Source organism: Phyllostomus hastatus, unplaced genomic scaffold (genome assembly GCF_019186645.2).
Source record: "Phyllostomus hastatus isolate PE091 unplaced genomic scaffold, TTU_PhHast_1.1 phas_contig_80, whole genome shotgun sequence".
Taxonomy (NCBI): Eukaryota; Metazoa; Chordata; class Mammalia; order Chiroptera; family Phyllostomidae; genus Phyllostomus; species Phyllostomus hastatus.
The window spans coordinates 17,741,313-17,767,255 of NW_025333960.1; the positions used below are offsets into that span (position 1 = coordinate 17,741,313).

At 35.7% G+C, this 25,943-nt stretch overlaps 1 protein-coding gene across 1 annotated transcript in view; it reads left to right on the forward strand.

Annotated features, from left to right (window-relative positions):
- The window catches only part of THOC1 (THO complex 1), a 47,672-nt gene extending 21,804 nt beyond the window's left edge, over positions 1–25,868 (forward strand). Inside the window, exons 10-21 of the mRNA XM_045850216.1 lie at positions 4,258–4,366; positions 5,740–5,871; positions 15,178–15,278; positions 16,683–16,749; positions 16,948–16,998; positions 17,090–17,160; positions 17,552–17,647; positions 18,170–18,235; positions 21,374–21,457; positions 24,030–24,177; positions 24,908–24,983; positions 25,477–25,868. Coding sequence (XP_045706172.1) covers positions 4,258–4,366; positions 5,740–5,871; positions 15,178–15,278; positions 16,683–16,749; positions 16,948–16,998; positions 17,090–17,160; positions 17,552–17,647; positions 18,170–18,235; positions 21,374–21,457; positions 24,030–24,177; positions 24,908–24,983; positions 25,477–25,772 — 1,297 coding nt within the window. The 3' untranslated portion in view covers positions 25,773–25,868. The remainder of the gene's footprint in view (positions 1–4,257; positions 4,367–5,739; positions 5,872–15,177; positions 15,279–16,682; positions 16,750–16,947; positions 16,999–17,089; positions 17,161–17,551; positions 17,648–18,169; positions 18,236–21,373; positions 21,458–24,029; positions 24,178–24,907; positions 24,984–25,476) is intronic.
- Positions 25,869–25,943: the final 75 nt, after the last annotated feature.

Sequence of the window (25,943 nt, forward strand, 5' to 3'; positions counted from 1 at the left end):
GTGGACATTTAAAACTGTGGATAGTACCAAAGCCTATCTATGTATGCTCAGTTTCTTCCTATACATTTATACTTATGATAAAATTTAATTTATAAATTAGGCAGTAAGAGAATGACAGTAGTAACTAAAAATAAAATAGAACAATTATAACTGTACTGTAATAAAGGTTTTATATATAGATTTGGTCTCTCTTTCAAAGTATCTTACTGTTCTTATACTCACCCTTCTCATAACTATGTGAGATGATACATGTCTGTGATGAGATGAAGTGACTTAAATAGCATAGGCATTATTGTGTTGTAGGTTAGGCTACTGTTGACCTTCTGACAGAAGGGGTTACTTGAACAAAAGCACTTAGATTCTACAACAGTTGATCTGGTAATCAAGGTAGCTACCAAATGACTAATGGGCAGGTAGTATAAACAGTGTAGATACACTGGACAAAGGGATGATTCACATCCTGGATGGGATGGAGCATGATGGTGCAGGTTTTCGTCACACTACTGAGGACACCTCACATTTAAAACTTCTAAACTGTTTATTTTGGGGATTTTCCATTTAATATTTTGGACCACAGTTGATCCCAGGTAACTGAAACCGTGGAAAGCAAAATGACAGACAAGGGGAAGACTACTCTCTCTTTTTGGTTCTTTTAATCCTCACTCAACGATATATTTATTGATTTTAGTGAGAGAGAGACATCGATCTGTTGCCTCCCACATGCACCTCGACGGGCGATTGAACCTGCAGCCCAAGTATGCACCCTGGCCAGGAAAACAGCCCGCAACACTTTAGTGCACAGGACAATGCTCCAACCACTGAGCCACCTGGCCAGGGCTGTATGTTGTTTTATGGAGTATCTTCATTAAAATAGTTATGAAACATTCTACTTTGGATAGTAACTCTCCTCTCACTTGTTGTTTATATTTATAATAAGTAGTTATATTTACTTTGGATAAATATAATATCCAAAAGTATCTGTTAAATGGTGAAGGGGAAAGGCAGAAATACAGTAGATTGAAACATGAAAAGAGGGTAAGAAAGTGGTGAACATTGAATGTAGACAACTCTTGTCAAGTTCAGTCATGAAGGAAAAGAGAGAAGACAGCATCTAGTGGAAAGAAATAGAACCATCAAGGGAGAGAATTTTTTTAAAGTATATTAGTCCTCAACTATAAAAATATCCTAGCAATAATATGTATTAATACTACTTTAAAGTGTATGCTGTGAAGCACCTAAAGCACAAACAAGGCCAACTAAAGATAAAAGAAGAAGGATTAGATGCCCTTATAGGTAGATGATAAGAAGCAACTTGGAATATGTCATTACTAGTATCAAACATTAAATTAGATGTGAGCTTCCTGGCAACTGAGACAAAAAGGGACATAAAATGGCTACATAATCCTCATTCTCTAAGAGGTAACTTCCTGGTTTCTTAAGAGAGAAACTTTCCTGGTACTTCCAGAGATATTTATTCTTACATGTTTACATGTGGTAACTGAGTAACATTTTGTGTGTGTGTGTGATATGTATATACATATAAATATTTGCATATAAATACTCTAAAAACAGTTTTGTTTCAAAAACATCTTTTACCAAGTGTATGGAACTGTACAAATACTGAATATTGTATTATTTGATGAATACGGATAATTTATATATGCCTGTTTCTTTTTCCATTTTACTTTTTCATTTTGGGAAATGTTCTTTCTGTGGCTCTTTTTTTTTTTTTTTTTTTAATTAGAGCCAGAGAAAATCCAGACTTACAATCTTATTTTTGTAAATCACTAATGTTAAGTACCGAAAGAGGTTGATACTCAGATCATTGTTTTCCTGTTTTCAGGGTTGTTTGGTACTAGGGAGGAGTTTAGAAAGAAAGTTAATATGCCCATTAGATTCTTTTGAATATTGCTCTTTCTTGACAAAACCTTTGGCAGAAGCTAGATATTTGTCAATTAAAAGTTGTTGGTCAATATACTTCATTATTGAATTGAAGCAAGATCCACGTGCTTGAGATACTAGCAGTTACTCTAGCAAAGTTAACGTTGTTTTATCAAAATTTGCTAAGCTTGCTGAATTATTTACCTGTTTTGACACTTAATTCAAAGCCTGTAACCTGGGTCAGCATATAAGCATAATTTCAAACATTTTTGTAAAATAACACGCACGTACTTTGTTACTGCTCTTTCCTTGTAAACCAAGGGCATTTTCAGTTATTTCCAAGTTCAAAGCCTTATTCCAGGCAGTTGTCAGAGTATGAATATAAGATAAGTGATGTGTTACCATGTGGTTAGATGTATCTTTTTCTTGAATTGTTATGCCAATTGATGTAAATTTAAACTAATAAAATTCTTTAATTGGATATTTTATGATACTAACTTGTAGTTTGTCATCTTTTTTTTTATTTTAATCATTGTTCAAATACAGTTTTCTCCTTTTTACTCCCAATCCAGCCGTAGTTTGTCATCTTAACCACATGAAATAAATTCCTGTGGTGAGATTCTTGCCTTCATGTTTTACTAAAATACTTTTCCCTTTGTTCTTTCTTAGATTATGAATATACCTTTCCAGACTTGTGTAGACAACTAAATTTTACACTAGCAAAGTATCTTACACTTTTTTATTCTTTCTTACATTATATACAAAGAAACTAAGTCATTTTTCAGCCTTTTTTTAATACTGAAGGGTTTGTTTGTTTTTGAGAGAGAAACATCGATCATTTGCCTCCTATACACACCCTGATGGGGTATCGAACCTGCAGACTAGGTATGTGCCCTGACAGGGGATCGAACCCACAGCCTTTTTGGTGTGTGGGATGATGTTCCAACCATCTGAGCCACCCAGCCAGGGCCATTTTTTAGTCTTTTAAACATTAATTTCCCCCTCCAAAAATGAACTTTTGAAAAGTATGTGATAAAAATTATACACATTTTATTTTACTATAAGCTTTAAAAAAGCAGTATAGTATTGACTCTGATGCCCCCTAGCATAAGAAAAAGTTATTTTTAGTATATCAGTCTCTAAGATGAAGAGTGAGAGGTTAATTTCCTATTGCCAGAATAGAGATGGCAGGATTCTTAAGATCATGGTTCTACTGTGTGGATCACTAAACCTGTTTCCTGTTTCCCATAGAAAACTGCAGTCTTACTTAGAATATTTGTATGGGCATGAAACTTAGAGAAGATAGATGCTAACTACAGTCCATAGGTTTAGCTTAATAAAGTGTATTTAGAAAGAATGAAGTATGGTAGTACACAATTGTAATACAGAGAGTATTAATTTTATAGTGGTGATATTGAAAATTTTTGTGGGTATATCAGGATATGAAAATTCAGTACCTCAAGCATTTTTGACATGGATAATACTAAAAGACTTCATAGGCTATTCTCAGTGATATAGCGTTTTGTTAAAAACAGTGATCTCATGTATTTAAGGAGTCCGAAATGTTTGCTTTAACATTAAAAATTAAAATATTTTATAGAAAAATTGCTTATAAATTTAAAATTTATAAAATGTGTATTTTAACACTAGATTTGTAACGTAGCCAAATTAGAAGGTAAATTAGCAATGCCATAATAAAGACACTAAAGAAAAGGGCTTATTTTTGTAACACTAAACTGTTATGTGCCCTAATGTGTTTGTGGCATAGTAGGGCTTAACTCAGTGTATTGGTTAGGATATAATGCCTATGGCTTTTAACATAGAGTCAAATTAACATTAGCATAAACAACTTAGTTGATTTCTTTGTCATGTAAAAGTCTGGAGACAGGCAGTCTAGGGACCAGTGTTTCTTCTTTTGTTCCACCATCTTGGTGTTCGCTCTTTTTCCTGTAGTCACGGTTGGCTCATCACCTTACCTACATTCTAGCCAACAGAAAGGAAAAAAAAAAAGTTAAAACAGGGTCCCCCAAAATCACATATGACTACCACTCTCAACTGATTGGTCACAATTTAGCCACATGGCCATATCTAGCTTCTGGATAGGTTGGGAAACATAGTCTTGAATTTTGGATAATCTTGTATCAAGCCAAAATTCAGGGGTTTCATCACTATATAGATAAAGATTTATGTATTAAATTACCTCTGAAATTATTTATAAAAGTTTATAAGTATTTATGAATGTGCACTTTTCTGGGGAAAGGGACTCTAGCTTTTGTCAACTTGTTAAAGGGTTTGTGACCCAAGAAAGGTTAGAGCACTTAAATATTTCTAAAGGAACTTAAATTATTTATTTAATATTATCATTTATTTTATTAGCTCCATTCCAATTGATTACAACCTGTATCGAAAATTCTGGTCACTTCAGGATTACTTCAGGAACCCCGTGCAGTGCTATGAGAAGATTTCGTGGAAAACTTTTCTCAAGGTAAGTTGCCAATCTCAACCTGCCAAAAGCCCAATATTCTATAGCTAATGGCAAAGCCACATCTTGACTCTTGTCCAGCATACTTTTCACTATATATTTCTACCTCTTATGTTTTTAGACCTACTTCATAATATACAACAGCTAAATTGTAAACACCAAAACAACTGATTATGAATGACTTGAGAATTTAAGACTTAGCGATTATAACCTTTTTTAAAAACATAGTATTATCAACATGAATTGATGAATTTTTGCAGAATATATTCTGTCTTCACTTTGTGTAAAATTATTTCAGCTTTTCTGTTAGAGTGGGTCTGCAGACTTTGGCCTTGGACCAGATCCAGCCTACTGCCTATTTGTAAACAAAGTTTTATTGACACAAAACCACACCCATTTGTGTTTACATATTACCTGTGGCTGTTTTTGTGTGACGATAGCAAACTAGTACTTGCAACTGAAATCATAAGAGCCATAACACTAACTCTTTACAGAAAAAGTTTGCTAAGCTCTGTTATATAAGAATTCTCTGTTTCTTTTTTCTTAGCTACTTGAAGATCAGTTGTCCTTTTTTTGGTTGTTGTTGTTGTTGTTGTTGTTACAATCAAAATCCAAGGTTAATAGATAGCTCTTAGGATGGTGTTTTCACGTTTCACAACTGGTGTGGCTCAGTGGATTGAGTGCTGGCCTGTGAACCAAAGGGTTGCTGGTTTGATTCCCAGTCAGGGCACATGCCTGAGTTGTGGGCCAGGTCCCCAGTAGGGAGATGTGACAGAGGCAACCACACTTTGATGTTTCTCTCCCTCTCTTCTCCCTCCCTTCACCCTCTCGAAAAATAAATACAATCTTTAAAAAAAAAAAAAAAGTAGGATGGCATATGTTCTCTGTTGTTTTGAACTGTTTTAGTTTTATATGCAGTATTTTTTTGGTTTTGACCACCATCCAAATTCAGGTTGTGGTGAGTGAAAAATCATCTGAAATTGTCCTTCAGCTGGATAGGGTTTGACGACATTGTTTTATTTTATCACAGTCTTTAGCACAAGAAATACTTGTGAGTTTCCACAACTAGTAAGCTAATTTCACTGGTAAATTTCTATATACTAGCAAAGTTTTCCTTTCTATGTTTGTTTCTTACACAAACTGCATAAGAAATCACATTTCATCAGGAGTAAGGAGTTTATTTCTACTTTTACAATACCATGAAATCTCATACAAAATAGTTTTACCCTTATCTTGCTATCATAATTTTCTTAATTTACCTTACAACATACATATCTGTTAACTGGGAAGAAATTCTAGGGATTCTGATACAGAAAAATCACTAAACAAATTATTGGGCAACAATGCCAAATAAAACTGATATTTTTACTTTGCAGTATTCAGAAGAAGTTCTAGCTGTTTTCAAGAGTTATAAATTAGATGATACGCAGGCCTCAAGAAAAAAGATGGAAGAATTAAAAACAGGAGGAGAACATGTATATTTTGCAAAATTTTTAACAAGTGAAAAGGTATAAATCTTTTGTTTTCACTAAAGCATAATAAAAAATTTTTTCTATTGATATACTTTTTAAGTTCAGTAGCAATGTTTCTTACTTTGGGTTAAAGCTGATAACTTAGTTTTAAAGTCCTGTTTCTTCATTGTACAACTAAGACTAATTTGGTTTCAAAGGTGAAAGAGGCTATTCTGCATTAAGTGTGTTTTGTAGACTTTACTTTAGAATGAATGCAGTTTAATTACTTTCAGGTATATATATTTTGAACCTCAAGTTGGGCTATAATTTGCATTTATGAATATATTTTGCAATTAGTTTTCCATTTATGTACAAATAAGGGTTTTAAAAATTACCTGTTAATCTTATTTATATAGGTAAGTAAATTTTGTTCAAATATAAGGGATTTTATAAGCTTCTAGTTAACGTGGCACATTGAGTTTGTTTAAATTCACTCCCTTTGCTCCAAATACATACAAATGGCAGGTAAATATATAAAAAGAGAAAACAGAAAAAGACAAGGCTGGCCTTCCAGAAACAATGTATCTTGACTAGAAGTGCAAGACAGCAAAACTGAAGCTTTGGGCCCACTGGACTCTGTATGTTAAGCAGGTAGTGGCATCCAGGAGTTTCACTGAAAGTGACAGAGACCAAATATGTTTCTGTGGGAGCAGGGGCCAGAGGCAGAATCACTGCTTGCAGAGACTGGGGTGGAACTTAACTCACTTTTGGAAAAAAGCTAAAAAATACATGACCCATTTTCTACCAAGGGCTATGGTTTCATAGGAAATTATGGTTCTAAGAATAACAAAGACACAACTTTTTATTCATCTGTTTGCTCTGTGATCAGATATAGGAGGTCTGTCCAGAAGGCATTCAGTCATGTAATACGAAAAATAGAGACATTTATTAAAGAAAATGCAAGGTGCAAAAAACATTGTACATAGGACAATGATGCCTCAGTCTCTTTCAAAGTAGGCATTTGGGACTTCACACAGTTCTCCCAATTGCCAGCAGCTGACCTGTTGTATTTTTCTGAGTCTCATCAACGGTCTGAAATCTCTTCTGTTTCAAAAGTGATTTTATTTTGGGGAACAGCCAGAAGTCGCAGGGCAACACCTCTGGGCTATAGGGCTGCTCAGTCACCTTCGTGATTTGATGTTTTGCCAAAAAGCTGCATAAGACGTGATGCATGAGCAGGCGTGTTGTCATGAGGAAGCTGCCAATCACCAGTTGCCCACAGTTGCAGACTTCTGAGTCATCCGAATAGTTTCTGTGGAGGAATGTTTGAGCTTAATGCAAAATTTGATGCAGACTCATTGTTCTACTCGCTCATTTTGAATATGATAGCCACACGGTATTTTGTGCTCACTCAGGGGCATCTACCCCACCCACTGACTAGTACAGTGAAGTCACCATTGTTCACACATGCACATCCCAGTCCACTTTCCTTGGCTGCCAGGTTACATTGATGTCACACAAACTATTCTTGTTATATTAACAATGGCTGGACTTTTTCTAGACCTCATATGATATGATATCATATTCCTATTATGAATCCCTAATATACTTATGAAACAGCTGCTCCAAAAATCATCATAAAGCTTTTTCCAAACTTGTGCCAGGGGCTCTGATGGAAACAAATGTATAACTACTAAACAGGAAAGGGTGTACACAAAGAGAAAGAAAGAAGTGAACAAACATCCCAAAACAAAAGCCTCTCATTCATAACTCTGAAAAATTAAAATCCCAAAATTCTTTTAAAAATGTAATTCTAAAAAAGATCAGCTACTGGAATATACAGATACACAGTGTGACAAGACTTTACAGTACATGTTTTGGATGATCAAAGATGATTGATAATAGAACATCCCTTGAGAATAAGAAATTGTGAAACTGAAACATTTCATCAGAAATGAAATAGATTTGAATATGACAATTTGGAAGTCTTGATAATTAAAAATATAATCATTGAAACTGAAGCACATGTGGCACACAGTTAAACTATAGATTGGACATGAAAATGACGACTAGCAAATGGAATATAGTGATGAAATGTTCACCCAGAACACAGCACTGACAGATTTTTTTGATTAATGTGGAAGACCATTTAAAAGCAATGAAGGGTAGATTGAGAATTTGCAGCGTGTATCTAATAGGATTTTCAAAGAGCAAAATGGAGGGAATGATGGAGAAACTATATTGAAAAGGATTGAAGGAAGACTCAAATTCTCAGATGAAAAGTGTGCTACAACTGCCAACAAGATAAACAAAGATAAATATATACTTTAATACATCATACTATAACTTCAGGGGTAAAGAGAAAATCTTAAAAGCCAACAAAGAGCCCTGGCTGGTGTGGCTCAGTGGATTGAGTGCTAGCCTGTGAACCAAAGGGTCGCAGGTTTGATTCCCAGTTGGGACACATGCCTGGGTTGCAGGCCAGGTCCCCAGTAGTGGGCATGCAAGAAGCAACCACACATTGATGTTCCTCCCCTCTCTTTCTCTAAAAATAAATAAAATATTTTTAAAAAAGAAAAATAACTTTAAAAGAAAAAGAAAAATAGCTCTTAAATGGCAAGAGGTAAAAAAGGAACAGGAAGGAATATAGACTACATTATAAATCCAACAGATGGGAAAGGAAGGAAAAGAGCAAAAATGGTAGAAATAAGTCCAAATATACTAGTAATAACTCTGTAAACTGATTTAACATACCTAATAAGACAGGTTATCAGATTTGGCTTTTTGGAATCCAGCTATGTTAATTTACTACAAATGAAAGGAACATATAAACCTCTGGTTAATGTGGAGAGAAGAAAATTAGCTTAATACAGAATCTTCCCAAAGATTCATACCTTTCAGAAAGCTAAAATGTCACTTTAAATAATATTATTGGGAAAAAGTTACAAAATACAAGAACCTTGTGTTTTAAGTAAGTTTTAAGTAAGACTTGTGCACTTTTAGGAATTACAGGTTACATTTCTCAGGACATAACAGCTATTTCTAGATGTCTTAAAAGATTTTTTTTTTTGTTAAGACATTTTCCAGAGTATTTTAATAAGAGAAAGCCAGCAGGATTATACGTTTTCAGAGAAATCTCCATATTGAAATATTAAGATCAGTGCTTTTGTATCAATCTTTATTCACCACTTTATCAGAACCCGCTTTCTGACTAGTGTCTCCTTTACTGACTCTGTGAGCTTTCTTTCACCAGCAGTATGGAGAGTGTGAGTTTTCAGGGTTAAGAACTAGAATCCATTAGTTAATATTTTGAGAGATGTAAAACCATCCTTGAGAAGATGAAAATTTTACAATATGAGAAGGAAAAAAGGTACCGAGAATTGTAGCAAAGAGAATATGAGGCAGGTGATGTTTTGCATCTTCAGTTCTCGTCATTGCCTCATAAGCAACAACTTTACCTTAAATCTGTATCTATATACAGTCCCTACTTGTACAGTCCTTATTTTTTTTCTGTCTCATTATGTTTATTGAATTTACTTATTTTATTTTTCAATTACAGTTAATAGTCAATATTTATTTTAGCCCTACCTGGGTAGATTAGTTGGTTGGAGCATTGTCCTGATACACCAAGGTTGTGAGTTCAGTTCTTATGTGTATCAGGGCACATACAAGAATCAAACAATGAACAACAAATATCTCTCTCACTCTCTCCCTCTCTCTCTCACACACACACCATTCTCTCACCCACCCTTTCACCTCCTTCTCCTCCCTCCTTCCCCTTTCCTCCCTGTCAAATCAATTATTTAAAAAAACAACAACTATGTCAAGCATCATATATAATGATCAGACTTTCAGAAGCACTCTCAATAAATTTAAGAAAAAGGCAGAGATGTCTCCTAGCCACATTTCTGTTAAATGCTCTAACGGAGGACCTAGCCATTTCAAAAAGAGGAAACAAGAAATAAAAGAGTTATACATATTAGACAGAAAAGACTGTTCCTGTTTGAAGGCAATATAATTGTCTACAGTGAAAATTCAAGAGAACCAAGAAACTATTAGGATTCAGGAGGCTTCAGCAAGGTTACAAGAGAAACATCAGTATTGTTCCTATAAGTAACCAATTACAAAATGTTACTCAAAGTAGTAATAAAAACTAATACCCAGGATAACAAAAGAATTACAAAAATGGAAAGGTATGAGTACATTTATAGATAGGAAGATGTAGTGCCACTTCTTCCCAAATGTATCCATAAATTCAGTGTATTTTTAATCAAATGCAAATGAAGGAACTTGAAAAGTTGATCTTACAGTCTTTATGGAAAAGCAAAATGCCAAGAGTAACTAAGAAAACTTTGAAGGAGGAGGTGGGAACAGTTCTATCCAATATTAAGACCTATAAAGTTATAGAAATTAAAACAGTGAGGTAATTATTAGTACAGGTATAAAGAAGAAAAAATACTAGAACAATAAAAAGCATAAACTACAGGAAGTCTGATATACAAAAGAGTTACAAATTAGTGAGGAAAAGATGGATTATTCTTAATAAATGTTGCTTGGCCAACTCATTGATAGAAAAAATAAAGTTTCATCCAAAGCTTAGTATATGCACAGGACAAGGCTCATAAAAGCCTAGATGAGAAAAGTAAAACTATTGAACATTTAGCAGAAAATATAAAATACATTTGGAAAAGGAAAAGATTTTTTTCAGCCACAAAAAAGACAAATCAGGGGAAAGATCAGTACATTTAATACTAAAATGTAAAATTCTTTAATAGTAAAAGATATCAGAAACAAATGAAAAGATTAGCCACAAACTAGAAGAAGATTTTCACTACCTATATAACTGAAAAAATTGGTACTCTAAATATTCCATTGATCAAATGATAACCCAGTAGAAAACTGTAAAATGGTATGGACAGGTAGTTTACAGACATAGAAACTGAATATCTAATAAGTTTACAAAGAACACTAGTATCACTAGTAGCCAAAGAAATTAAAATGGTGAGATAATCATTTTACACTTACCAAATTGAGAAAAATAAAAAATCCCAACAAATGGTATTGATAAAGGTAGGGGAAAAGGAGAACTTTCATACACTGCTGGTCAATGTATAAATTGTTACAGTCACTTTGCAAAACAATTTTATAGCTAGTGAAGTTAAAACTTTCATTCCTAGATGTGATCCCTAGGGAAACACACACATATACATGCACAAGGAAATGGATCAGAAGGCTCATTATTTGTAAGTTATGTGTTTGTAAGTGAAAGTTTGAACAAACCTAAGTATTCATGAGCAGGAGACTAGGTGGTAAATTTATACAACAGAGTTCTGTGGAGCAGGGGTAATCAAATCTGGCTTAGTGCCTATTTTTGTAAATGAGTTTTATTGGAGCACAGCCATACTAGTTCATTCATGTATTGTCTGTGGCTGCTTTTGCACTACAACAGCAGAGGTAAGTACTTGTAACAGAGAACTTAACCATCCACAAAGCCTGAAATAATTTACTAACTGGCCCTTTACAGAAATTGTCAACCTTTAACAGAAATTTACCAACTCCTGAAATAGAGCTACATGTATTAAATTGTATAAATTTCAACATAATGTATGAAAATAGTTTATTGCAGAATAATCTGTATATATAGAGTTCAAAAACATGCGAATTACATAGATACTTGTAGATAATTCCATATGTTGTAGTAGTATAAAATATGCATAAGAATCATAATCACCAAATGCATGGTCGTACTTACCATAGTTGGGGAGGAGTTTATGAAGGGGCCTACAACAGTTTCTGTAATAGCCTATTTCTTTAACAAATATGGAACAAGTGAAAATATTAGGATCTGATATGTAATTGGGTAGTGAGGCGTGATTGTTGTATTACTTAACTATATTTGTTGACATTTAAAAATTTCATGATTTGAAAATTGGATAATTTGCTCTCAGCTTATATGTAAATAATGACAGATTAGTAGGATTTTAATAATGAGAATGGTTTTAAAATTTTGTTTTCTAGAACATTTTTCAGATATTTTGTGTTAAAGTGATAGAAATGGAAGATTCATACTTCAGTTTAATTTTACCATTAATATTGTTTACATGTATAGTTTATTAATAAGAAGCATAAAGGTACCTGAAAAGAATAGCCTGAGCCTTTTGGATTTGAAGTAATAGCAGGACGTCTGCAGCCTGAGCTAAGATGTACAGTAAAAGCTAAAGAAGATAAAAGGCTCCTTGTTCAAGAAACAAAGATGGCAAAGAAATATTTGACCCATTGCATGATAAAATGGTGTAATTTTTAAAATAACCAAAGAAAACTAGAACGTATATATTATGGAAAAAAGAATACAATTGAGTGTGTCAGTTTTACTCTCAGCTCTGTCCTTAACTAGCTGTGTAACCTTCCAGAAGTCACCTTAATTTCTCGGGTCTAGTTTTCTTAAGCATAATGTAAAGCAATTAGTTTGCATGATCACACCTTTCCACCTCTGAGTCAGTCAATGTCTTGTTGACTTCTGTTTCCAATCCATTGTTTCTATCGAGAAAAATTATCTTCTAACATAAAAAATAAATGTGGTAAGGAGGACTTAAGGCCTAAGATAGATGAAGAGTTAGTAAACGGTAGTCAGCATAGTTCATTTCTTCAATCCAGTAGTTCCTGTCTGCACTCCCAAACTGAACTACTTAGGGTCTTCAAACAGGCCAGTCTCTTTATCAGAGTTTTTGTACCTCTTGTTTCTTCCTACATATTCTCCAAATTTAGGTTTGCTCCTATGGTTTATAGTTGCTGCTTTTTCCAAGAAGTCTTCCTAGAGTTGCTTAGGCAAAGAGACAGATGGTGGAGCCTCTCACTGAATTAGCCAACCTGGAGAAGAGGCTTTATGGGGGAAATTGGTTTGTTTTATTTTGGGCAAGAAATCCGATGAAGTGTCAGTTGAACATTCAAGCAGAGATAGGTAGTCCCTTCTGAGCATGCATACAGATCAGAAGACTGGAAAGGAGATGGAGGTTGAAAGTACAGATTTGGGATTTACCAGCTTACACATGGCTATTGAAAAAGGAGAGTGTAGACTGGAAAGAAAAGAAAACATCAGATTGAATCCTGAAGAAAACCAGCATTTAAAGGAGAAGGAAGGGAGGGGGAGAGAAAAACATTAAAAAGTAGCCAGTGCAGCCAGAGAAAAAAACTAGAAAAGTAGTACCTCCTGGAAGCTAGGCATATTAAGTAGAATGAAGACTATAAAGAGTGTTCATTGGGTTGAACAACAAATAAGTCATTGATGATCTTGACAAATACACTTGCAGCGGATTGGCGAATCAGATAGCAAGTTCAGGGGTGAATTGGAAACAGTGCTGTTCAGGAAGGATAAGGTGAGGCTCTTTGGGAGAAGTTATTTAATACTAATTGAAAGAAGGGGTTGACTATAGGCACTGGGACAGTTAATTGATGGAATTCAATTAGGGAGACTGGAATGCCCAGATGGATGATGATGTGACAGAAAATGAGGAAAACAAGAATCTGGGTGCAACTGAAATACCCAGTTTGATTAATTTTTCTCCTCATTCTAGGGAGGTAGTTACCTATAATAGAGGGGTAATACATAGTGGTTTTGGTAAGTGGAAAAGCCTTGAAATAGTTGCTGTAAAGAGTAGGAGAGAAAATAGCCTTAGGAAATAGGGAAAGATTGCTGATTAGAGACAAAGTTTTAGAATAGAGACAGTAACGTAGCAGTGGTACCATCTGCATTGCTGTGTGATTAGTATTTTCTTTCAAGCAGCTCCACCTGCAGCCTAGATTGGAAGCTTTAGCATTGATATAGAGAAAGGGAATAAAATTGGTTTGATCTGAGGTTGTCATTTTGCTCAATAGATGTGACAGAAGTGTGGGACAGGGTGTTGAGGAAGTTGGCAAGAAAGTGATTGAAGAGATAAGAAAGTCTAAACCATGGATCAGCCAACTACAGCCTACTTACCATTTGGTTTTGTTGTTCATTTTAAATGTTTATGTAAGTACCTACACAATATCCATAGTATGCCTCTTGGCACAAATAGCTTAAAATACTCATTTTCTGGCCCCCTGATTAAAAGTTTGCTGACCCCTTATCTAGACTAAAATAGGATTATAGTAAAAACAGGTGGGACTAATAGTCAGAAAACAAAGAGTTCAAGGGACATAAGGCCTCAGGAAGGTCCAAATCTTAGATGTATTGGGGCAGCTGAGTGAGAGACCTGGAAGAATAGGGGGTTATAGTTAGAGGCTTGTGAACTAAAGATTTCAAAGCTGGGGCTGCTGTGAGTGAAAACCAGATCCAGCTTGTAGCACTGGGAGCTGGGGGCCAAAGGGCCTGTGACTGTCACTGGAGTTTGTGTCAAGGAACTGAGAGCCAGATGGGTATAGTAAAGTCCCTCAGGAGTCAGAGGAAAGAAAACTACAAGTGTGCCATTCAATTTGCCAGTTTGGGGGTGGGATCATTAATATGATAAAAGAATCAAAATTGTCTCTAAAGGGGAGTAAAACCTGACTGGAAACCAAATCATGTTTAAATTTTTGTAAGTCATGGGGTTTACTTAAGCAAGAGCCAGTTGTGTGGAAGAAATGGCTAGTGAGTGTTAGGCTGCATTAGTAAGTGGAACATAGCCAAAGGACACCAAATCCTAGGGCTTTCCAGTGTCTTACAGGTTATTCCTTTAGCACACACCAGCTTCACATTGCTCTAGGTCAGGGAGGCAAAACCAGCACAAATTGGTGGATGTAGACTTCAGCTTTCCCTCATCACTGGAGGTGGTTCTTACAGGAAGAACAGCTAAGGGGCAGGGTTGTTGAAGAACTTTTTCCTAAGAGACCTTCTAGTCCTTTCCTATCTGTGATAATTGAAGAATGATACAATTTTTCTAAAATGTAAAAAGTCCATTTAATTCACAGATGACTCATCTCTAATTCCTTTCTGTTTATTTATTATTGAGTACCAACTCTGTTGCAGGTACTTTGGAGGGCTACAAAAATGAGCAACGCCCTTTACTGTGTTTATCTGTGTGGACCTTTCCTTTAGCCATTATTTCTTTATATATGGGAAAGTGGGAAAGCCTTTTACTTTTTATATTTCTGCCTTTATCCTGACTTCAGGATCACAAATACAACATTACTATCCACTGACACAAATACGTCATGACATAAATTGGTAAAGAACTCTATGGAGCCACTCTGTCTTGGGTCTTGTGCAGTAGTGCCTCATGTGCAGTGAGCTTTCAGCAACTGTTTTTTGAATTGAAAGCTTTCATTTCTGTAATAGCATAACCTATACCTTTGGGCAAAACTGGAATTTAATGTGTTGTTTTGTGTATATGCTTGTTTTTCGAGTAGTTGATGGATTTACAACTGAGTGACAGTAACTTTCGGCGACACATCCTATTGCAGTATCTCATTTTATTCCAGTATCTCAAGGGACAGGTCAAATTCAAAAGGTAAGTATAAGTTAATAAATGAGTAGTAAATAGTTTGTAAACTCCAAAGAGAAAGACTTGCTGGCTGATATTTTGTTTTGTTCATTTGTTTGTTTTTATTTTTATTTTTTTCCCCTGTGCATTGGGCTTATGTATAGGGTCACAGCCCAAAAACATTTCGTTTGCAGCAACATTAGGTAATTGAGCTTTTGTTAGTGTTTGTTTTAGAGAAAAGATGTAGACATTGAGTGCCAGGGCTTCCTGGGATTCCTCAGTGGTATTGGTGGGTGGAGGTCTTGCTCCAGACTTCCATCATCCCCTTCTCACCTAGTTTGGACCTTCTCCAAACCTGATTTGCAAACTAAGCCAGTAACACTTTTTCACAAGGTGTGAAGCTGGCTTAAAAAATGAAAGTTAATCTTTGAAGCACAGAGGATTTGCAGTTTCTTTGGGATTTCAGAAAAACTAATCAGGATGTCTACTGTCTATCTTAATACCTCCACCTGTGGTCTTGATCATTTCCTCTTGTACTGTCCATAATTGGAGTTCAATGTTACTTGATGGTGTTTTGTTAAGTTTGCAAAGAGGTATTAGTTGTGTAAACATGGCTTTACTACCTGCTGGTTTCAGATTCTACTGTCATTACTCAGTAGTAGCAATTTAGCTCTTTCAGATTTATAATTTTAAGATAACACGTAGCAAGCACACAAAATGTTCTCGCTTATCCTTCTGTTTGTTGTGGAGGTTTGGTATAACACAGTAGAAGGATCAAGGGCTTTGGAGCCAGACCTAGGCTTGAATTCAAGTTTTATGGCCTTGGGCAAATCATTGAACTTCTATGGTCTGTTTAATATGCACAGGTACTCACTCTGAGAATTAAATGAGTACTGCATATAGAATGCTCCGATCTTGGCACGTGGTAGTCTATTAATATTTATTGGATGGCTATAAAGCACCTAACACTAGCTAGCTGTTAATAATTTGGGTCTGCTTTCAGCCTTCTCTAGGCTTTTGGGGTTTTAGTCATTATATTTTGAATACATTTTAAAAGAATGTAGCATGCTTTATTTGAATGTGCATATTGTAGAGGAATGTGTTAATATTGTATCAGAGGTTTTCATCCCATATTAAACTTACTATTTTAGGATATATTCATTGTTCATATTTAATCAAATTAATGGAATGTTTTATTCTCCTTCATATACTTTCATGTTTTTAATTCTAACCATCTTAACCTAAGGATGAAGTACAAGAAGTTCTCTTACAACCCTCCCATTTGTGATTGTTCTTGTCTTGCTAATTTTTGACACGTTTTACATTATGGTTTAGTTATCTGTAACATCTTGTTTTTTCAAAACAGTATATAAACCTTGAAATCTAATATACACTGCTGTCAACTCAAGCATGCTTTTATTTGTTTTGTAGTTCAAACTATGTTTTAACTGATGAGCAATCACTCTGGATTGAAGATACTACAAAATCAGTTTATCAAGTAAGTTCAACACGCAACAAACCCATGATTGAACAAAATGGAAATTTAGAATTTTCTTTGTTTCAGCCCCAAATAGGAAAATAAGGATAAAGTTAAGCTCAGGTACAAGACCACAAACACTTCTTGGTTCTCTGCCTACAAACCACTCCTATGATGCAGAAAGTTGTTGAAAGCTTAGTATATTCTTTCTAATCACAGCTACTATCTGAAAACCCACCCGATGGAGAAAGATTTTCAAAGATGGTAGAGGTATGTGTTTTATATTTACACAGTATTCTTAGCACTAAATACAATTTTAGAAGCTCCCCTTACGCAAATGTAATGTCTTTGTTTTCCCCAGCATATATTAAACACTGAAGAAAACTGGAACTCATGGAAAAATGAAGGCTGCCCGAGTTTTGTGAAAGAAAGGTAAATGTATCCTCACCTCAGCCAGTATAAGAAATGTTAAAATATAATTTGACATGATTATATTATGTAGAGATAAGTGTATATGTATCTCATATAAAAAAGTTGAGCTCAGTAATAATACAGCGACTTTATTTGAATTTTTTACCTCAGGTTTCGTGTGATTAAGCTCCCAGAACAAATTGATCTATTATATTAATTATTGAAAAAAATGTTGTATACCCAACTTCTTGTAATTTGTACCCTGGTGTGACTTTTTTGTCTTTGATGAGTGTTCTATAGTAATATGAAGTTTCCATTTTTTTTTTAAGGAAGAAAATGATAAATTTTCTTTTACATTAAGCACTCTTCCATTTCTGCTGTCTGTAATTCCAGTCTGTTTTGTTCACCACAGGACATCCGATAGCAAGCCAGCGAGAGTAGTACGGAAGAGAACAGCACCAGAGGACTTCCTAGGGAAAGGACCCAGCAAAAAGATTCTGATGGGAAAGTAGGTTAACCTACCTCCATATATGGAATGTTGTCATTTTGTTATTTTGAATTTGTTACTATAAGAACTCTCCAGTTTTTGTGTTTTTCCAGTTTTTTGTGTGTTTGCACACGTACAGATGCCTGAGTAAACACCTATCAATCTCTAGGGCCTGTTATGTGAGTTCCTGCAACTAGACTCATTTCCAGAATCCATGGCTCTAGGCTACACCATTTGACCACATGACAGACAGTACAATTGCTGTTAGATTGATCCAGTTCATTTCTAGTGGTTGAAAGATACCACAGTCCTTTCTGTTACCTTCTAGTTAACTGTTCACTGTTTTACATTGTGCTTGAATATTTTTAGAAAAAAGTAATGACTTGATTATCATTCAATATATGCTCATATAGAAAATTTGCTAAATACCTAAAATTAATAAAGAAAATTAAAATTCAACTGTTTAACTTTAGGTATTTTTATAGCTTTAAGACATGAGGATGGTATCCATTAAAAATGTACTTGTTTGTGTCTATTTTGTAGTGAGGAGTTAACAAGACTTTGGAACCTCTGCCCTGATAATATGGAAGCCTGTAAATCAGACACAAGGCAAGTTTCACGTGGTTCACATTAAGTATTGCTTTTCTCAAATGTTACGTAGAGTAGAATGGTCTTTTGTCAACTGTCAGGAGAGTTCAGAAGAGATTTAAAATTTATTGTGGTTGACTTTGGCACAGCAAAATCTGACTTCCTACTTTAAGCACCTAGAAGTGCCGATAAAATACTTTTAGAAATCACAACAAAATAAGGATTCACAAAAGAAGAGGGACCTAAAACCTGGGTATGAACAACTTCTAGCTAGGGAATAGTACAGATGATTCCCACTTTTGGGAACCATGGAACTTGGATTTTAACAGACACAAATGGACAGAAGGTAAGACCTTAGCCCTGCACAAACTGGCAGCTGAATTTCCCCTGGATAAAGCTGAGCCCTCTGGTGCACTATATTATCTGTAATAGGCAAAATGGGAAATGGAGGGACTTCCCCTCTGGTACAGGAAACAAGAAAGCTTTTCTGTTACTACCTGGGCTGTGGACATATAGGAAAAAGTATCTGTGAGAAATTATAACCACAAGTCTGCTCTACTACCAGCAGTTAACTAAAGGGGTGAACTAAAAAGCCCCAGACTTCATGGAGGTCACATCTTCAACCTAAGCCACACAAGAATCCTGCAGATAAAAATCTGAAGCTAAATTCACCATCCAAACTTAACATACAAGAAGACAATGTACCATGAATAAGAGTCAGCAGACAAAACAAGCAATAGAAATCAGCCACTTTGGGAAATAAAACCATCAGATAAAGGCTTAAAATAAGTATATTTAAGATAAAGACATGAAAGAAGGTATTGGAAATAAACATAATACTCTAAAAAAATCAGGTGAATTTGAAAAAAAAATAATACTTCTAGCAATAAGAATTAACGATTTAAAAAATCACAAGCCCTGGCTGGTACAGCTCAGTAGACTGAGCACGGGCTGCGAACCAAAGGGTCACCAGTACAATTCCCAGTCAGGGCACAGGCCTGGGTTGCAGGCCAGATCCCCAGTAGGGGGCATGTGAGAGGCAACCACACATTGATATTTCTCTCCCTCTCTTTCTCCTTCTCTTCCTCTCTCTCTAAAAATGAATAAATAAAATCTTAAAAATAAATAAATAAAAAGTCACCACGAAAGCAGTGCAGAGGTATCAAAAATTAGAAAATACTAAAAAGTAAAGCCAAGAACAACAGAATGATAAGGTCCAACAAATATCTAATAGAATGTGAATAAATCTCTTTCCCATAAAAGAGAATGGGACAGAGGAAGTAATCAAAGCCATAATGACAGAATTTTTCAGAGCTGAGAATCAGCATAAATTCTTAGGTTCATGAAGTACAGACCTAAGTGGGATAGACAGAATAAATCCTTCTCTCTACACATTGTAGTAGTCACCAGAGAGAAAAAAACACCACCTGCAGAGGAGCAAAATTAGGCTGGCAGCAGACTTAAAGAACAAAAGGAACCAGAGAGTGGAATGATAACTTCAAAGTGAAAGCATCGACCCAAATTCTGTAACAGTGGGTCAGGCGAGAGTGATTGGGAAATAAAGTTACTTTAAGACTAAAGCCATGAAAATCTGTCATCAACAATCTTACTTTAAAAAACTGTCAGAAATTGAACCCTGAATCAATGTGTAAGTTGCAAGGATCGCTATACAAAGACATTGATAAATACAAATAAATCTCATCAAGGATTCACTGTACAAAACAGTAATATTACTAATTGGAAGTTATTTAAAAAGGTGGAACTAACCTACTTGATAAAAAGTGTCATAAGGAGTGATGACAAAGTTACAGATGAAGATACAGATAATAACTAGACTTTAAAGCATATTTATTTGCTAAGTTGAGGAAAAAGTAAATAGAGAAAATTAAAGCAATCAAATAAAAGATAAATGAGGGTTGTAGACAGGTCCAAGCAAATTCCATTAATGGAAAATTTGAAGAATCAAACTATATATATATACTTTTTTTAAAAAGCACATGAATAATAAATGCCCAATTCTAAAGAATGGCCAGCTCTGGGGAGAGAAAGAGAACGAGATTAGGGAGGAGTGCATGGTCCTACTCAACTGTATTTGTAGCGTTTGAAACTCTGCACTGGTAGATTGGGCAGAACTCTGGGATGTTTATTACAAAACTAGCGAATGGCTCCAAACACCTATTAATGGTAGTCTGGTTGGGATTTTAGTGTGAGCCCTGTTTTGTCTAGTGTAATGTCCAGAAGAGAACAGTGATGGCAACCTCACAAGCAACCTTATAGTCCTGTAGTGTTTGTTCACCAGTTACAGAGCATGTTATTGTCAGGAAAGTCCTAAGATTTGATGCTTGATTTTTCTTTAGAGAACCTGTTTTTCTTGTTTTAGTCAAAGATATCTTCTGATCAGATCCTTAGATCTTACTTGATTCTGTCTCAAAACTTTATTTCTAAAACCAAATTCAAGAAGATGCAATTAAAAACCAACTATGCTACCATCACACTCATCTTAAGTAAGCTCAATAAACTCTGAGGGTCTAATAACTAGACCCTCAGTGGGGGTCTAGTTTTGGTTTAATTCTGGTTTAAAGGAAACTCAGTTTTGGTTTAATTCTGGTTTAAAGGAAAAAAATCTTTGGGGATATAACATGAATTTCCCAGTTTGCTGAAGAAACTTAAATATTAGTAAGCTGCCCTCTGACTAGTAACATCATGATGTACTCCAGTGTATAATAGTGTGTTACATTCCATAGTGCGTAGTAGATAATGCGCCGGACTGTCACACTGCCCCCTTTGTGTTCCCCTTTGTGAAGTTGAGTCGTTCACTTCCTTAAAACAAGGAGCTCCTAAGTAATCTGTTAAGTCAAGTGTGGTAACATTAGAATCTTTGATTGCCTGCCACCATTTTATGAGTATTTATTAAGAACACATGATCCAGCCCTGGCTGGCGTAGCTCAGTGGATTGAGCATGGGCTGCGAACCAAAGTGTTGCAGGTTCAATTCCTAGTCAGGGCACATGCCTGGGTTGCAGGCCACCAGCTCCAGCAACCACACATTGATGCTTCTCTCTCTCTCCCTCTTCCTCCCTTCCCTCTCTAAAAATAAATAAATAAAATCTTAAAAAAAAACCAAACACATGATCCTAACTAGTTATTTTTTAACGAGCAGGGAATATATGCCAACTTTGGAGGAATTCTTTGAAGAAGCCATTGAACAGGCAGACCCTGAAAGCATGGTTGAAAATGAATATAAGTAAGTAATGTTTCTCATTAGCTAATTTTCTCCAACATTCTTTCCTAGGAATTTTATGTATAATAGACTGCTTATTAAGTACTTTTCCTCCTGGGTGAGTTTATGTACCAAGTTCACATTATTACATATCTGATTTCAGTGGCCATTCCCAATGACCATTCCCATTGACTTACCAAGCAGGATTTAAAAATCACACTTGTTTCAAAAAATAAGAAAAATCCCCTTGAGCCTACATTTCCAACTATATTACCTTTCTCTGTTCCCTTTGAAATCACAGTATAGGCATACCTCATTTCATTGCCCTTCACTCTATTATGCTTGACAAGTGCTGGGTTTTTTTTAAATTACAGTCGACTTTATCGCCATATTCACTTTTTGCATTGTCTTCGAGGTATGCCTGTATCTCCCAGCAGTTGCTGATTATTATTGCCTTCTATTCCTTACCTCCCATTGTCCTCAGTCCACTGCTGCTGGGCTATGTCCCTGTCAAAAAGCTCTTAATCAAGGTCACCTTTTTTTCTAACCTCAGCAGCATTCCCTGGTCAATCTCTCCGTTAGGTAACACTTTCTTCTCTTGACATCCATGAAACTACAAGTTCTTACTGTTTTTCCTTTTGTCTCACTGCTTCTCAGTCTCTATTCCTGGCTTTCCAATCCTCTGCCTAACTCTAGAATTGTGGAGTAACTTCAGGTCTCAGTCTCAGGGTCTTCAACTGGATTTTCCCAGTGACACACAGCCCCCAGGTTTCGAATAGGCGTTATGGTGGTGTGATTTCAGGGTAAGGTCCGTCTTGCCAGAGGGCCTAGGTTCCAGTCCTTGGACTCTCTACTACTTTATTGACTAGGCTACTTGGGCTAATTTAACCCCTCTGCTCATTTCCTCATCTATGAAATACTAGTAGTACCCATTTCACAGTTATTCTGAGGATTAAGATAATTTATGTACTTTGAAACATGCATGGTATGTAGTCAGCACTGCGGAAGAGTGCTCTGACCAGTTCTAGTCAATTCTCCATGCATCAGCCAGTGATTTTTAAATCCACAAGTCAGATCTACCTACCTCTCCAGTCACATCTCTCTGCTGTACCCATCCAATCCCTGTTCCCGTTCAACTCAAAGGGCATTTCTACCTCAGGACCTTTGTACTTATTTGCATGAGACTTCCCTCGTGGTAATCCCATGGATTGCTCACATGTCACTTGTCATCTTAAATATTCAGTTTTCCCTGGCCAAGCTCTTCCCCTTTCCCTCTGTAATGCAGCCCTGTTGTGTCTGAAATTCTCAAGTTTCTCATCCTTACCACTATCTGAAATTGTCTTATACCTTGTATGTCAATAATGATGCTTGGCAACAAATTCCACATTTACTTTGTCAGTTACTTCTTAAGCACTTACCTTATATAACCATAAGGCATAAACTGTTCTTATCTCCATTTTGCTGTTAAGGAAATTAAGGCAGAGGGTAAATAATTTACTGATATTCTCAACTAGTCAGTGGCAGAGCCAGGAAGATCACATTGGCCTGGGGGACCCTACTCGAAGCAGTGCTGCAGTGCCTCCATGTTCAGGGTGAACTTACCATCTCGACTCGTGAATGCCCAGCTCAACAGTATTTGTTTAAGGAATGAATATTGTTTTACTATTGCTACGTAAAATTGGATACATTTTTCTTTAAAGTGTCACTCTCTAAGATTAGTTTAGGAACTTGAATGGTATGCATCTCTGAAGAATAAGAAAGTTTATATGTATAATTTGAAAGGGAATAAAATGCTTAAGATTCAAATTGTTTAAACAGAAATGCATCAGAGAGGAATGCTCATAACCATTTAGGCAAAGCCGTTGCTAGTCTAACAATTTGGGGGAGAGGGGATTTCCAAATGACTTGCAAAAACTCCCCCTGCAGCTTGCCTGTTTCAGGAACTTCATGATTTCCCTGAGGTTTCCATTTCTCACCTTACTGGGAACCACCTGTTACTCCTTTGCTTCATTAGGGAACAGTTCGTGGACTCTATTCACTCTATTCTCGGCATCACTGTTTACTCTGTTGGCTATCAGATAGCTGTCTTATAGTTTTGGAGCCATTTTTATTCATTGAGGTTGGACTGAGCAAATTAAAGTTTAGGCATTAAGGAATTAGGAAACCAAATAATGATGAAATTAACATGATTGAAACAGTTGAGCCTTACAGTCCAGAATTCACACCTGTAAGTGACATTGCCAACATGGCTATAAACTCCCTAAACATGGTGAACCTATTACGAATTCATCTCTTTTTTCCTAAACAAGTAGATGATTTCAGTCCTGCATGTATACATGCATCTAGCCAGTACTGGACACATACTAACTGACTTTTTAAAATTAAGTAAAATACATATAAACTTTTAAAATGCCTCTTCAGACTCTGTTGGTTTCTATTATAAGTGAACTGCACAAAGATTCTTTATGAACACAATAAAAATGAAAATAATGGTGCTGAGGCTACTTAGAGAATTTCACATGGTGAATTACATTAACTAGAAGGGAATAGAGAAATAGAAAACTATAAATTGTAAGATCAACATCTCTTTTTATAGGGCTGTGAACAATTCAAACTATGGTTGGAGAGCCCTGAGACTACTAGCACGGAGAAGCCCTCACTTCTTCCAGCCAACCAACCAGCAGTTCAAAAGTTTGCCAGAATATCTTGAAAACATGGTAATAAAACTAGCCAAGGAATTACCAGTAAGTATTACAGATCAGTATTTTACTACCCTTTAGTTATTATCTTCTTTATTGTTACTTGAGCAGAGCTGAATTTAGTGTTGATCATATGAAAAAAATCTACAAACTCCCATGTTTTAGAATGAGGAAAAATGAGTTTGAGGATACATTTTACAGGAAGTACATAAACTGATCAACTATAATTCTTTTTTATACAGCCTATAATTTAATGTAAGTCTATAATACTTTTGGGTAGACTTACCATTTTTCCTGTTTGTTGGTACATTATATTGTCTTTCATCAAAAACAGGGTAGCAGTAATCAACTTGCCCTTTCTTTGCTCTTTTCCAATAAAATTTTCTCATTGCTACCGTATGGTACTAACTGTGCATAAAACCTAATAAAATCACTCAAAAAATTTTAAGGACACAGTTGCTCAACTTCAGTCTTTCCTATACCATTGTTTCTACTGTTACTATACAGTAGGGATTTGAAAATCATCATACCATCCTTTTTACTGGATCCCTTTTTCTCAGGTTGTGGGGGGCAAAGGGAGTCTTTCCAACTTTTGGGTCTTCCCATCTACTCGTTCAGATTAACAGTCTCGTTCGTGATGCTTACCTGGCATTCACATTTAACACTGGGGTAAAATTCTGGACCCTGAACTTAGAATGTCAGTCACACTTACAGATGTATCCCCAATTATTTTAGAAGTTGGCATTCTTTTAAACAACCTTCTTACTCATTTTAGCCTCCTTCTGAAGAAATAAAAACAGGTGAGGATGAAGATGAGGAAGATAATGATGCTTTACTGAAGGAAAATGAAAGTAAGAATTGAATTTTCTTGGCTATTTTACAAAATTGGAAAAGATTGTGGTTCTTTGTTGAGAGGTACGTTACTTAATTTGACATCTCAACTACAGTGTATCTCAGCTGTTACAGTGAGGAATACAAACACTGCTTGACAATAACTTAAAGTATTACATTTTATACAATAAAATTGGAAGTGATGGGAAGATACTTGACATCTGAAGGTTAATTCTTGTGGGGAGTAGAGGGGGACAGCTGGTTTCAGAGAGAACCTTCATAATTATAATAGAGGCAACAGCTTCAGCTTTATTGATTTCCTAATGATGATTTTTAAGAACAGTATGCAATCCATGGAAAATATAAAGAGAAATTGTTTTATACTTTTAAAATAAAGCATATTAAAGGGGATTAATATATCACTGGTGCCCTGTCTTCCCATTTCTGTTGTATGCTGTGAATTGTACGTGTCCTTGTACTTTGTACATAATTTACATTTCCTGTGTTTTCTAGGCCCTGATGTTCGGAGAGACAAACCTGTAACAGGGGAACAAATAGAGACATTTGCCAACAAATTGGGTGAACAATGGAAGATTCTGGCTCCCTACTTGGAAATGAAAGACTCGGAAATTAGACAGATTGAGTGTGACAGTGAAGACATGAAGATGAGAGCCAGGCAGTTACTAGTTGCCTGGCAAGATCAAGAGGGGGTACATGCAACGCCCGAGAACCTGATAAATGCACTGCACAAGTCTGGATTAAGTGACCTTGTAGAGAGTCTAACTAATGACAACGAGACAAATAGTTAGCTTATTTTTTTTATTAAAACTGATAAGATTTTGTTACCAAGCAGCATTTGATAAGAGGTCCACTGGTTTTGGTAAACAATAAACATTTTTATAACAGTTGTTGTACAGTTGGCTGGTGCTCCAAGAACAACAGAACACACATTGGCTCTTGATAACTGACCTCAGGGTTTT